The 14,842-nt window shown below is 38.7% G+C and overlaps 1 protein-coding gene across 1 annotated transcript; it reads left to right on the forward strand.

Moving 5' to 3' along the window:
* Window positions 1–1,640: 1,640 nt before the first annotated feature.
* LOC134652682 (alpha-amylase 4N-like) lies at window positions 1,641–12,472 on the forward strand. Its single transcript, XM_063507845.1, has 11 exons — window positions 1,641–1,766; window positions 2,631–2,810; window positions 3,106–3,263; window positions 3,969–4,140; window positions 5,526–5,641; window positions 6,255–6,444; window positions 7,403–7,576; window positions 7,984–8,115; window positions 8,724–8,924; window positions 11,212–11,373; window positions 12,452–12,472. Exons 2-11 carry the CDS (start codon window positions 2,634–2,636, stop codon window positions 12,470–12,472), a joined length of 1,503 nt encoding a protein of 500 aa, XP_063363915.1. The 5' UTR covers window positions 1,641–1,766; window positions 2,631–2,633.
* The last annotated feature ends 2,370 nt before the right edge of the window (window positions 12,473–14,842 follow it).

Genomic DNA, 14,842 nt, shown 5'->3' on the forward strand with positions numbered 1-14,842 from the left:
TCTGTGAAAATTTCAACTGTTTAGCTATCACGGTTCGTGAGATACAGCCTGGTGACAGACGAACGGACGGACAGCGGAGTCTTAGTAATAGGGTCCCGTTTTTACCCTTTGGGTACGGAACCCTAAAAAAGTATATTTTCTAAGAGATGTAGGTAGGCCCTTTCGTAACTGGGCTATAACCACGAAAATCGAAATTCGCGAATTGCGGGCATCTTTCTCTGTCACTCTAATTACGCCTTCATTGGAGTAAAAGAGAAAGAGCCCCGCAATTTGCGATTTTCGCGGTAGGCCCCACGTAGGCCCCCTGCACGCATGGGATTAAGTTGACGATCGAAACCCAAAGTAGACCTTGGGAATTGCTAAGTTCAATTTGACATCTAAAAGCATTTGCTGAGCACGGCTTAACCTTTTCCACGCCGTGACAAACACAAAAGCTGTCACTCAAACGCCACATCATTGAAACTGAAACGGTCGATGTTGCTCTGTGGTCTGTGACCGATTAATCGGTCTTTGGCGTTGAACCTACGGTGCGGATATATCGGTCATTGGCGTCCAAAAGGTTAAAGACGCTAGTCTACTTAGTAATTCTACCTAATGTGTTAGCCTTACATTAGATTACAAAAACATACTTAGATATTATAAATCTGCTTATTAACACAGTCAGTGCCGAAAACCGACTATCGGGTATTTTATGATTTCGTTCCCAGGCCGGACGATTACTACAGTTTTATGACGAAATTTGGCACGGATCTCTTCTTTGCATGGGTGGCAATGAATGTGTTAATACCATACCTACATATTTCGGAAGCCAAGTTTATAATTGGATCTGTTACAGAAAACTCCCTAAAAAGCTTTGAACTTACCAAGTAAATAACATAATCCTTTAGGTACCTACCTACCTCAAAAATTACTGAGGTGGAGATTTATCTGTACTTTACGTCTACGATGTTTTGGGTAAGCCATTTTGTACAGATTTAGCGAGATTTACGAGGTATATATTCCTACGTAAGTGCTTTTTAGGCCGTTAAGGCGCTTTGGTAAGATTTTAATGACTTATTTTGGTCCCTAATTGGACAATGTTAGCTGTTAGATAATTATTTATTTCTTCACAGTTAAAATCCTAATATCTAACTTATAAATTTCGACTCTTTGATCGTAATCTCTTTAAGTATAGAGCGCTAATATTTTTATTTACGCACACGTCACGCAAGCGGTGTGCCGTTCCTCATAAAGTTTTGTACATTAAGTACAACGCGAACGTGCACGTCTAAACACACGCATCCTGAATGCACAGGCCTTAATTACGACGAGGTAGATTGATAGCTGTTTTACTAAAAAAATATTAACTTATTTTCAGTAAAACGTATCAACCTCAGTGAACAAAACGTCAGTTTCTGAGACCGCGTCCAAATGAAGATAAGTTCGAGATAAACCATCTGACCCTCACAGAATCACCTATTCATAATTTTATATAGCTGTCAACATCACGCGTTGAGAGCGGTAGTGATTCATTCTTGAATAACATTGTAAGTAGGTAACAATCACAGGTACCAATAATAATTGTGTTATATTCAATGTAAGAGTAGTAAAGAGTGATTGAAACAGTACGCAGTTTTGCATTTGAACTAGATCGACTTGTATTGTTTACAGTTGTATATTGATCGTTGTAAATGAAAACCGGTAGCAAGGGGCACGTGCGTAAATGAACTATATGATATAAATTGTTATGCGACTTGGTTTGTGGGAGTACGAGACGGATATTGACGGTAAGTGGTACTATTGTATTATGGCTAACTAATTTCATCCATTTCATGTTTTAGGTACCTAGGTACTAGGTACCTATTTCATTTGCTAAAAGTGTTGACCAAGAAACGGCAACCAATTTTATAGCTAAGATTTTTTTTGTAATAAAGAAATACTACATAATGGAAATACCTAATACCTACTTAACCTTAGTAAGCCATACAAATATATAGAAGTAAGCAAGATTTGTTGCGGGATGGATAAGCTCGGTATCGGCAGATATTGGGCACTTAATAACTATCGATTAATCGCATCGAGTACCTAAATCTAACAGACTGTGAGTTCAATGAGTCATTAGCAATAGATTAGAAATAACCATTGTGACCGACTTGGCTCGCTCCGCTGAATACGTACAAGTTTCCTATAACGACTGATGATCTCTAAAATATGTACATAAAAGTTTGTTGCAGTTGCCCCTTATCTACAAGTTTCGATTGCTTTATAGGTCTCACGTTTTATGTATAAGTATTCCCATTTGTGCCTTGCCTGCCCCACATGACTGCCGCCATCCATGAGGCGGGGACTTGGTAATGATGTACATGAAAATACCTATTCCCATTCCCATGTGTGCCCGGCGGGGATAATGGGTATTCCCCTTTTTTAGGGCGCAAGCAACAATTAGCGACATTTGGGATGTAGGGGTTATTTTGATACGTCGACTTAGAGGTGTCAATAAAAAAAAATAGAAAACTTCGTGCAGCTTGGACCATGGTATCCAATGTGTGACATTCATTTTTCCTCTGATGATTCTTCTATTACTTAGTAGATAGCAATAGGAATACCGGTCTACCTTATTGTTTTCCTTTGTCACGCGTGTTTTATTTCAGGTTATGTACATCCAACTAATATTGCTGTCTCTTCTCGGGACAGTGGTCTGCGACCACCATAGCAGGACCAACCAGCTTCCAGACCGCTCTACTATAGTGCATCTGTTTGAATGGAAGTACAAAGATATCGCGGACGAATGTGAAAGGTTCCTCGCTCCGAAGGGGTTTGGAGGTGTTCAGGTAACCTACTTACGTCTGTATTAAACAGTTCTTGTTACCAACATCCATGGTCGACCTTGATGGGAGTCCTCCCTAATCTGAGTTATCTGGTAAAATGAACATGAGCCTATTAAATATTCTGCTATGAGTTATAAGGTCGAAACGAAGGTAACGGATGCGCAAGTCTGGTCTGATTTGTTACGTACGTGTACGTGTGAGTATGTAATTACAAATTTACGTAATAATCTTGGAAGAATTACGTTCAACGGGATGCATCTCACAGAAGTTTTCTGTTTAAAACATGATATTCTTCCAGATATCACCACCGTCTGAGAACCTGATCATACATCTGGACAACGGCAAGAGGACATGGTACGAACGCTACCAAGTGATGTCCTATAAGCTGACGACTCGCTCCGGCAACGTCGAGGATTTCCTCAACATGACGCGCAGATGCAACAAAGTGGGAGTAAGGTAAAGCTACAATCTCTCTTTCTCTATGGTCGCTACCTCATGACTGAGGATCATGGTCATCGGTGGATGTGGATGCTCCACATCTGGTTTTTATGGTCTGTCTCCATCGGTGCCTGTTCATCGCGTCTTCTCTGACGACCGAGCAAAAGTTGGTTGAGGATGGGGCCCCTTTTACTTGATCGCTCCATCGAGTTGGAGTCCCCGGCTTCATTTGCCTTTCCGTGCTACCAACAATGATCAGTACAAATACCTACTTATTATGGTCCCTGGAACCATCTTTCTCTACCACAATAGTGGCCAACGAACGTCCGATTCTTCTAACTAAATGTAGTTTTAGAATATGTCTTCACTATGTTTTTCTTCGCCAAGACTTTCCTTCACAATTGGTCTAAGAGAAAATTTAGGGTTGGCCAACGGGTCTAAACCACGATCTTCGATTTAGTTACAAACTCTAGTTAGGCTATCAATTCACGGCAGCAGAAAATTACCTATTCCTGTACTACATATAGAGAAAATGAGTCAGGAATGTATCTACTGCTATTTGTTTGCAGCCTTGGGATTTTAACCAAGGTTTTCCAGTTTAGTAAATTCAATCTTGCTAGCTAGTTAACAGCAGGAAAATCCAGTATGCAATTGTAACAGTAGCCATTATTAATACGAAGAAATAGTATCATTTTATATTGTCATTTTCTGTGAACCTCACAGAATTTACGCTGACGTGGTAGTAAACCACATGACTGGCGACAACCCGAACAACGTGGGCACAGCGGGCAGCACCGCCGACTTCAAGAATTACTCATACCCCGCTGTTCCGTATAGTAGGGAGCATTTTCATTACCCGTACTGTTCTGTTGAAAATTACAATGATGCTTCACAGGTGAGTCATGTTGATTCGTAGAATACTTAAGGCCTGTGCACACCGGCTGCGTGTGCGTAGACGTGCACGTGCACGTGCGCGTTGTAATATACAGATCCTTATGAGAGACGGCACACCGCTTGCGTGACGTGTGCGTGCGCAGCTCCAACATTTTACCGCAGGCGCACGTGCACGTCTACGCACACGCAGCCGGTGTGCACGGCCTTTAAGCATTAGGTACGTGATTAGGTAGTTCCATATCGTCGGGTGACAACCAAAAGTCACTAATTAAAAAAAAACTTTGTTTTATTAATAGTGCACTGTGGCTCTGAACTTGTAGTACTTAGTTGTATCAATTAGTGAGTTTTGGTTGTCACCTGATAATATTTTCACAATTTATGCAAGCAGGGGCCCGTTTCTCAAAAGCTTGTAACTTGTAATACAAGCGGATGTCACTTTTGACAGCTTTTGTTAGAAAGGAGTTCCAACTTGTATTACAAGTTACAAGCTTTTGAGAAACGGGCCCCATGAATCAATATGCTTTTGTAACTGCTAGCTATTTTTATAGGTAACAAAAAAACTCGATTATTAAACTAGGTTCTTTATACAGGTTCGCAATTGTCAGCTAGTAGGGCTCAAAGACCTGAACCAGACGGCTCTGTACGTTCGAAGAAAGATTAGACGGTTCTTTAACCGACTTATCCACTACGGTGTCGCCGGTTTAAGGTAGCAAGCAAGGAATAGCCTATTCGACTCGTCAAATTGATATGACACACTGATATGACACACACGTCCACACACTGATATGACACAGAGCTAGTCTAAAGAGACCCACTGATTAACAGTCCGCCGGACGGTATCTGCCTGTCAGTTGTTCGGAACTGTCAAGTTTTTGTTCTAACTGTCAGGCCGATACCGTCCGGCGGACTGTTAATCAGTGGGCCCCTTTACTAAGCTGCGTTGAGCAAATAACAATTTTCTCCTTTTTGGAGTCGGTTAAATACACGTCAGTCTGCAGCAGATCGATGTCCCAGTCTTTCACGTTAGGTGTGACAAATAACAAGTTCCACATTATTACGTCCACTTTTCTGATAAAATTCTAAAGTGGAATGGTAGCTGTCTGTCTGATGTCACAATATGTGATCCGAGCGAGTCGAATAGACCCCCATGATTTAGTTTTGTTTTGTTTCGTGTGTTGTTCTAATATTTTATAAAAAACAAAATGCTCTGTGAAAATGGTTTGGTTTCTAATGGCTTCGTTGTAGGTTTCTCTTGTTCTTACCTACCTTTTCATGTGGCTTTCATCACAATACCGCACAGCACTCAGCACACCTACCTACTGTACGTAATATTTGGGTACCTATCATCCTTTATTTTATCATCTCTATCCTGTCTAAAATTTCTAGGTGAGGTCTTGTGACCTAGTCGGCTTAAAGGACCTGAACCACACCCTTCCTTATGTTGTTGAAAAACTATCTTCTTTTCTCAATAACCTCATTTCTCTTGGTGTGGCGGGATTCAGGTTGGTTTTATCATTTTACATATTTTTCATATTTTACTGCATGTTTTCTTTTACCTATATTAAAAAAATTTCATTGTATACAAGTTGTATATAAGGTAAAGACAAAATTCGTGCTTCGAATTCGACAGCTAATGTGTATAACGCTGCACGGCTCCTTACATTCTGTGGTAACAATTGAGTTACCACAAAACTTATGACTTCGTACTAGCACCATCTTCTTCGCCCGTCAAACTTGGAGCCAAAATTATTCTTAGTACTTATTACTAAGTCTACGTACCTATCTCATAATATAATATATAATGTGTGTGGAATATGACTGTATTTGGAATTATAATTAAATAAATAAATTTTTATACATTAGTTAATGGATTCATAGGTTTCAGTCACATATATAATCAATGAATTTGATGTAGGTAAATATAACGCGTTATTGACTAACTAACTTAGGTACTTAAGTACTTAAATTTTACACTTAACGTTTATGTTTGTGCTTTCGATAACAAAACCTAAAGTAAATCTTTAATCATTTTCGCACCTTAATTTAAATAAACAGACACATTTATTCACCTGCAAATTTCAGCACAATACGCCTTTGTTCCATTCAAAATTACAGAGTAGACGCAGCCAAGCATATGTGGCCCAACGATTTAAAGGAAATATACAACAGACTGCACAATTTGAATACCGATTTCGGATTCGAGCGTCATTCGAAACCGTACATTTTTCAAGAGGTTATATATTATGGCAACGAAGCCATCCAACCGAATGAGTACACTAGTTTGGGTGACGTCACTGAGTTCAGAGTAAGTATTTGAAACCTTTCAATGACATTGGTATTGTATGATAAGAATGTTAATCTATTTTAATCGGACTATTACGTATTTAAAATGACTATACTACTTTTTTTACACTCAGACTTATTTCACAGAACTCTACGTTAAACTTCTTCAACGTAAGTTATATAAGAAATTACTTTCTATGGTAGCATTCGAGTAAATGTCTATTTATGTATAAGGCCAAGGGACGGCGCTTCGAGTGTCGTTAACAAATTTGTCAATAACGTAGTGTTGAATAAAATACAATACGCAAGTTTATTACTCCATAAAATCTAAGTATCATTGGACTATCTAAAGGGAAATCACAACTTAACCATCACCCTTAAGAAACACCCTTTGAAACTGCCATTTACTGGGCGTGTCCAACGGGGGCATTTTTGACATGATATTTGATCTAAATGCACCCAAAGCGGGGCTCGGGAGTTGGTGATTACAAAAAATGTACCAAGAGAGCAACTTGTATATCGCTGCCGCCGATGGTCCATTTGCCAAAATAAAAAATATTTTGACCTATATACAGGTGGAATAAGTCTCTGTTCTGCTCGTCAATATTCCTGAGACCCAGGGAAAATTGTTTTGTTTTTGAATTTAGAACCCTTAGTTACACAATAAAAGTTCGAAATTGATTATGGAATATGTACAAAAATTTGTACGCAGCAGGGTCTTAGGAGGCTTTAACACGGCTCCTAGGTATATTGACAATTGGGAGTCGATTGATGCTCAAATTATTCATATCCTTGCCTTATCCCATTTACTTGGGGTCGGCACATCTAACACTCTGGCGTCATTTTTGGCGGACTTTTGTCATATCCGGCGTCAAGCCTTGCGTCAGTAGGTCTTTTTTGATGGTCGAAGCCCAGTTTGTCAGCGGTCGGCCCCTTCCCTTTGAGACTTTGAGATATCAATAGTAATGGAATTTTCACAGGTAGGCTCAGAACTAAAGAACTGCTTCCGGGGTCAAAACCCGCTGAAATGGCTAGTATCCTGGGGTCCACAGTGGGGCTTGTCACCCAGTGACACGGGATTGGTGTTTATAGACAATCACGACACGCAACGGAGCAATGATGTGCTAACATACAAGGAATCGAGGGCTTATAAGGTAAGTACGTTTGATACAATCGTCACAGAAAAGTGGGAGGACGTTTGCAAAAATAGATGTAGGTTTAAAAGTTGTTCGGATTCTGAGAAATTTTAGGTATTCAGAATGGTTACTAGGAATTAAAATCAATAAATAGTAGGTACTCACAATTCTGTGTAGAAATAATGTACATAGGTACAATTTATCAGTACCTATAGTTATTATTAGGTGTATATATCGATAGTAGAGTGTTATAGCGTATGTCCGATAACAAATTATACTTACACCTAAAACTTCCTCAAGAATAACTCTATTCATATATGAAAACCGCAGTAGTTTTTGAGTTAATTGCGAACATACAGACAGACAGACGCGTCGGGCAACTTTGTTTTTATAAGGTGTAGTGATAGTGATTATTTTTTGTTTAGGCAGCAATAGCGTTTATGCTGGCACATCCTTACGGTGAACCTCGTGTGATGAGCAGCTACTTCTTTGACACCAGCGACCAGGGGCCTCCTGACGATGCCAATGAGAATATTGTTTCTCCCAGCATCAATAGCGTGAGTAGAATATTATGCATGTAAAAGTCGTCTTAAAAGGACCCCACACTAGCGTCTTCTGCGGCGGTATCGTGGTCGCATTTTTACCACTTGTCATGTCATGCGTCACTTTTGCACTTACTTACTTGTTAGAATGTGAGAAGCATGCTGGCAGATGATAAAAAACCGACTATCTTAGCCCTACTGAGCGTCTGCGTCTATAGTCAGCGCTATGGAAAATGCTTGGTTGGTGTCGCTGTTGCGCGAACGTTGCGTCGAGCAGCAGCCATAGAGTTTGACTAGACGCCGACGCTCGGGATACGCTAGTATGGGGTTTCTCTTATGGATACACTAAAACCTAACCTTAAGGGGCCCACTGATGATCAGACTGCCAGACGATATCGGCCTGTCAGTTAAACGCAAAAGGTGACAGCTCCGAACAACTGACAGGCTGATATCGGCCGGCGGACTGATCATCAGTGGACCCCTTTATGAACCTTTATATCGGACTCGCATTCCTTGGTTTGATAAATTACCTCGGATGTTTTATACTTTTATTGAGCTACCTCTATCCAACTTTTCAAGCCAACCGGTGAAACAGTCTTTAAAATCAAACTGCTTTCTTCCAGGATGATACTTGCGGCAACGGCTGGGTGTGCGAGCACCGCTGGAGACAGATCTACCAGATGGTAGCCTTCAGGAACGCCGTAAAAGACACACAGATCCAGAACTGGTGGGACAACGGGAACAACCAGATCGCTTTTAGCAGGGGGAACAGAGGATTCATCGCTTTTAATGTGGAAGGAAGGGATTTGAATCAGACTTTACAAGTAAGTTGACAGTATCGTTGCTAGTTTAGTAGACTTTATGCCAACATCACTGGAGGCATAGCCTTTAAGAGTGCCGTAAAAGACACCTAGATATTTTAAAACTGGTGGGACAATGGCAACAACCAGGTCACTTGTAGCAGGGGAAACAAAAGATTATGTTGAATGTTTAGCAGAATTAAGCCTGTTAGATTCCACCGCCATGATAACAGGTAAGTAGGTATGATTTGGCTACCGTAATAATATTTAATGTCTATTTTTAACTGACTTCCTAATCTCAAAAGGAGGAGGTTATCAATTCGGTTGTACCTATGTTGTCTTTTTTTTCTTGCATAATAACTCTAAAGCCGTAATGTCATTTTGACGAGTCGAATAGCTGCCTTCTTTCTTACATTTTCTTGATATTTTGAAAGACAATATTATGAAGATCGATGAGAAGACAAAAACTCTTTACGTCTTAACCTTTTAACCGTCAGCGATTTTTGATCGAGCGTGCTCGTGTCGCCACCTACAGTAGGGGAGATAGGGGAGCATTGGGCACTTTTTTACTTAAGCCTTAATAAAAATGCAATTTTTTAACAAAATCAACTTTTTACTCCTTATATTAGTAGCACATATATTTGGCTTCAATTATAACGAAGAACACTTATACAATTATAATCAGTCTCAAAATTGCAAGAGATTTTCTGAATACTGTCAAAAGTGCCCAAACCTCCCAATGGTCGGGAGGTTTGGACACCTCAATGGGAGGTTTGGGCACCGTATTAAATAGGCCACTTACTGGTAAATTACTTGAATATTAAATAATATAATCATAAAAACTTGCAATAAAATCAACAAACAATCAACTGTTTTAAACTATAAGTACTCAAAACAAAAAAATACTATAGATTTAGTACTCAATACTCAGTATTCTTACTTCAATAATAAAATTTATCTAAGATACGGTATAACCCAGATGGGCTTATCAAAAGTATACTTAGAGCTGCCACGCTTGACCCATATCTTTGGGTTTGGCAATTTAGTTTTGATGTCTTTCAATGGGACACTTGATATATCTTCAATCTCTGGATACATAAATGTATTACGTATCTTACTCATACGCATAAATTTAATAGTTGCCAACTTGCCATCGAGTGACGAACTTCTTCAATTTGGCCAACATAGTGATAGACAGTTTTCTTAGTGTCAAATTTCACTAGCACATAATCTTTGACCTTAAAATTTCTATCTAATACAACCACATCATCTTCATCAAACGAATTTTCTTCCTCCAAACATTCATTTTCTATTTCCTCGTCACTGCTTATTTTCCTTTATTTCTTCTGTTTCGATGTTAAAGATTTATCAAGTTTAGGTATTGCTTTCTTCCCTGTATTTTTATTTTTTTTGTCTTCTTTTTCTTTGTTCTTTTGGCGTGACGGGAGCATTGGGCATGCCCAAACCTCCCTTTAAAATTAGTGTTCAATGCTCCCCACCCCTTCATTTCACAAATAAATTCAAATATGTTTTTTGTAGTCTAATGTTTTACCTTAATTTATACGTTAATATTAACTTTCGTAAACACATAACTAGATGACAATACAGAAACTTACGGCTTTACGCAGATCACGTTGTTATTTCCTTCGAAATCACATCAAAATATTTACTATTGCACGCACGAAACGGTCGACACCATGTGACACTGACAACTAATCAAAATGGCAGATGACATTAGCCTGAGCGGTGTTGCCAGTTAGTAAGCTAAACTACCACAGTATACAAAATTAAGTACCTTTCATACGACCCGACTTACAAGGTGGTGCCCGAACCTCCCGACTGCCCAATGCTCCCCTATCTCCCCTAATTGTACCACGCAGAGTAAGGTTGGCGTAGTTACGGGAAGTTATAAATGTGCTGTAAAAACCAATTCAGATCTTTGTCTTATTTATCAGACTGTAGCGAAATGAGCTGGATATGTAATGTCTTATATATCAGACTCTGGCGGTTAAAGGGTTAATGTTATAATGATTGGATGAGGGCAACGCTCTCGCCACAGAAACAAATTATTACTCAGTTACACACAATCCATACTGGATCGTTTCTGTGCGCCCCTTTTGTAATAATCGGATTTTCCTTAAATATGTTTAAGAAGTTCATTGATCTTATCCATTCGATTTTCTGCTTAGTGCTTAAATTAGGTAAGGCAAAGCCTTTCTTCTGGAAGTAAAGGCTTTTAATATGGTGCAAAAAAGGAAATGACAACCTGACCTGACACCCACAATATTCCTCTTGTATTTTTTTTTTGTAGACTGGTCTGCCTGCTGGTGAATACTGTGACGTCATCACAGGAAAGAGACAGGGCAGCGAATGTTCCGGTAAGAAGGTGACAGTGGACAATAATGGAAACGCCCAAATATATGTAGCGGCGAATGGCGAGGATATGCACTTGTCCATACATGTTGGGAAAGAGGTGAGGTACCTAAGTGCCATTATTTACACGGTACCTATATAGGGTAATTCGCCAGTAACTGGCCACCGGCCAATAACTGGCCACCCTAAACTAAACATGAATTCTATTCACCTATAAACAGAATTCATTTTAGTACAAGGTTTCATAATAGGAAGCGCTGGTGGCCTAGCGGTAAGAGCGTGCGACTTGCAATCCGGAGGTCGCAGGTTCTAACCCCGGCTCCAGTGCCGGCCCGAGCCCTTGATCAGGGTAGAGCGAAATCGGGCTTTGGCGCCCTTCGTTGAAGTTTTCAAGCGTATTTTCCACCCCCCCCCCCCCCCCCTCGCCACACTTGCGTCTTTTAAAACTTTTTTTTTCTCATTTGCCATTTTGGCGCCCCCCTTGCCATCCGGCGGCCGCTCCACTCGCTCTACCCTAGATCCGGCCCTGCCCGGCTCGTACCAATGAGTTTTTCGTTTTCGGAACTTATGTAGGTACGAAATACCATTATTTGATATTTACGTCGCTTTTCGATGAAGGAAAACATCGTGAGGAAACCGGACTAATCCCAATACGGGCCTAGTTTACCCTCTGGGTTGGAAGAGGTCAGATGGCAGTCGTTTTCGTAAAAACTAGTGCCCACGCCAATTACTGGGATTATTAGTTGCCAAGCGGACCCCAGGCTCCCATGAGCCGTGGCAAAATACCGGGACAACGCGAGGAAGAAAAGTTTCAATAACTGACCAGCCTTCAATAACTAGCCACCTTATACTAAAATGAATCATTTTTATAGGTGAATAGAATTCATTTTTAGTATAGAGTGGCCAGTTACTAACAGGTGGACAGTTACTGGCGAATTTCCCTATACAGATGTAGAGTCTGTGTGGAAAAAGAAGAGCCATTTACCTATTGCAACTGGGCCACATTTTTTCGGATTTTTCATCTCTTTACTTTTTTTTTTTAATAACAGAATCTATAGACTAAAATCAGCAAGTACCGAGGGCACACCCTTATTTTTACAGAAAGGCCCAGCAAAAAACAAATATCATTGTATTACATTTGAGTTTTACAAACAACTATTTTTAAATTTTTGTTTCAGTCTCAGTTGCTGTCGCTGTGATCAAAAACCAAAATATGTGATGTTACCTAAATAAATAACCGAAATTGTGTAATAATATATCAATAAAAAACTTCTGTAAGCCTTATTATTTTGTTTTATTTATACAGTAACAGTTAGTAGATACTATACCTACCTATAGTTCGTTTTTTTGCATTAGAAAGAACTTGAAAGAAGGTAAGCGATTTTGACATGTCTTTTAATTGAAAAACACTTTTTAAAAATCAATAACTATTACTTATGAAAGCAGAAGACTATAAAATATCGTATTAGATTCATAATTGTTAGGGGAAACTGGGGAGGGTTGATCACCCCTTTTGTTTTTAGCATACATTTTCTTAACTATTTGTAGTATCGAAAAACTTTATAGACCATACGACTCAGAATTTATCTCTTCATGAATAGTTTGAATTAGAACAGATTTGTGCAATAAATTAGATCATTATTTAATGAAAACCCATACTGTTGACTTTTACCATGTGTCCCCTATGTAAGGGAGACTTGTTTACCCCTGGTCGGGAGCCTTGATCCTAGGGGGATCAAGTGACCCTGGTTCTTGGGACACATGGTAAACATATTTTTACCATGTCTCCCCATACCAGATTCTTATTGATTATATAACTCGGATCGCTATTAGCAATGCATCTATAATTTGTAAAATACACAGCAAACATATATATATTGCATCTTCCATGCTTTGTTGTTGTATTTCCGGTAATCAGATGTCTAAGCCGAAGGGATCAAGTCTTCCAGATTTGGGGACACTTGGTAAAAAGATTTTAAGTGGCAATGTCATATTTCGAGGGTAGTATCTACATTAATTTATTCACTTTATCTACAGAAAATTAATATATGAAGATATCAAACACATATTAATCCATAATCTTCTACTTTTAAAAAACAATGTAATCATATTATCCATAAAACAACATAAAATAGGGAATCAATTTTTGTACCAAAAAAAAAGTTAAAAATCTAAGTTATTAACATAAAATTTCTTGTAACAAGCTAATTTTTTTAAAGTTCTTATGAAGGTATTTCTAGCGTCAGATACCTACAGCAATTTTAATATTTTTATCCATCACTGGTCGTTATTGTTTACTATAATAAATAAGTTTAGAAATTTACTGCTCACGTTTCGAGGACGGTGTTTGAGCTGCATAATCCTAAAATCCGTTCTATGGACCGTCGGTTCTATAGTACATAAGGTCGGAAAGCCATTGAAATGGTATTTCATCCATAAAAACAAATATCGCCGGTTGAAAACCAAATATCGTTACAAGTGTTTTTTGTCGACCGAGTAATATCCCCTGTGTGTAAAACGTTTAACTTGATAAAAAAACCAAGTACGGGTAGTTCGTAAAATGTTGATGTCAACTTTAGTCAGTTTTTTCAAAGGCCACGGGGATAATTCCGTTTTCGGAGTCGGTTGTATAATTAAAAACTGAATTATACGCCATTAAATTCCGTTTTAATAAACAATAATGAGTCAAAAACCTTGAAAGTTTAAATCAGTGTTTCTCTGGTCGTACTTTCGCGGCATGTATTACTAAAGAAAAGAAAATATTTATGATAGCTCTGTGAATCATTTTGTAAGTAAATTTATTACAATGTATACTTGATCGCTTTGGGGGTGACATGATCCCGGAATCATATCTCCCCTGAAGAAAAAGACAAAGTCTCCCCATACATAGTAAGATTATAAAACGTGCCGTACTCGAAACATGTGTTCGCGTATATCAATGTAATCCAAGTTAATCATCACTTCAATAAACAACAAATATAATAAGCACACTCACTAACATCATTTCCATCTCATATTATAAAATAAATCCAGTTAAAGCTTACCGAAAATTGCATATAGTACGCAGAAAATCTTTCACCGTCCGCCATTTTTGAACCACTGACTTTTCCGATACAGTGCTATGACAGAACGTGAAGTTAGGAACGAATGAATGAGTGTTACCAGCGCAAAAAATTGTATCTCGTTTGGTTTGATTAAAAATGAAGTTTACCAAGTGTCCCCTAGGGATCGACCCTCCCCACCCTCACCTACATATTTACCGTAACTTATTTTTAAAATGTGTTTTTCAATTAAAAGACATGTGGGACTCCTATTTAAGGATTAAAGAAATAATTAATTTCGTAAAATTAAAACGTATTAATATTTATTCCGACATTAAAAGAATATCTTACATAAGACAATTAAAGTGACACCTAGGTATATCATTGACTTAGCGGCCTGCTTTCGCAGGCGGAGGTAAGCCAACCGAAAAAGGTTCGCTACAGACACATCAAGATTGTTTACCTTATTTCTAATGCTAAAAAAAACGAACTATAATAAATAGTCTTTAATAATTTACCTACCTTAAG

Source organism: Cydia amplana, chromosome 12, assembly GCF_948474715.1.
Source record: "Cydia amplana chromosome 12, ilCydAmpl1.1, whole genome shotgun sequence".
NCBI lineage: Eukaryota > Metazoa > Arthropoda > Insecta > Lepidoptera > Tortricidae > Cydia > Cydia amplana.

Excerpts from the sequence above, each read along its gene's own strand:
- LOC134652682 (XM_063507845.1), top strand. The coding sequence starts at position 2,634 with ATGTACATCCAACTAATATTGCTGTCTCTTCTCGGGACAGTGGTCTGC. Across the intron at positions 8,116-8,723 it reads TTTCTCCCAGCATCAATAGC|GATGATACTTGCGGCAACGG; the intron begins GTGAGTAGAATA and ends GCTTTCTTCCAG. Across the intron at positions 8,925-11,211 it reads ATTTGAATCAGACTTTACAA|ACTGGTCTGCCTGCTGGTGA; the intron begins GTAAGTTGACAG and ends TTTTTTTTGTAG.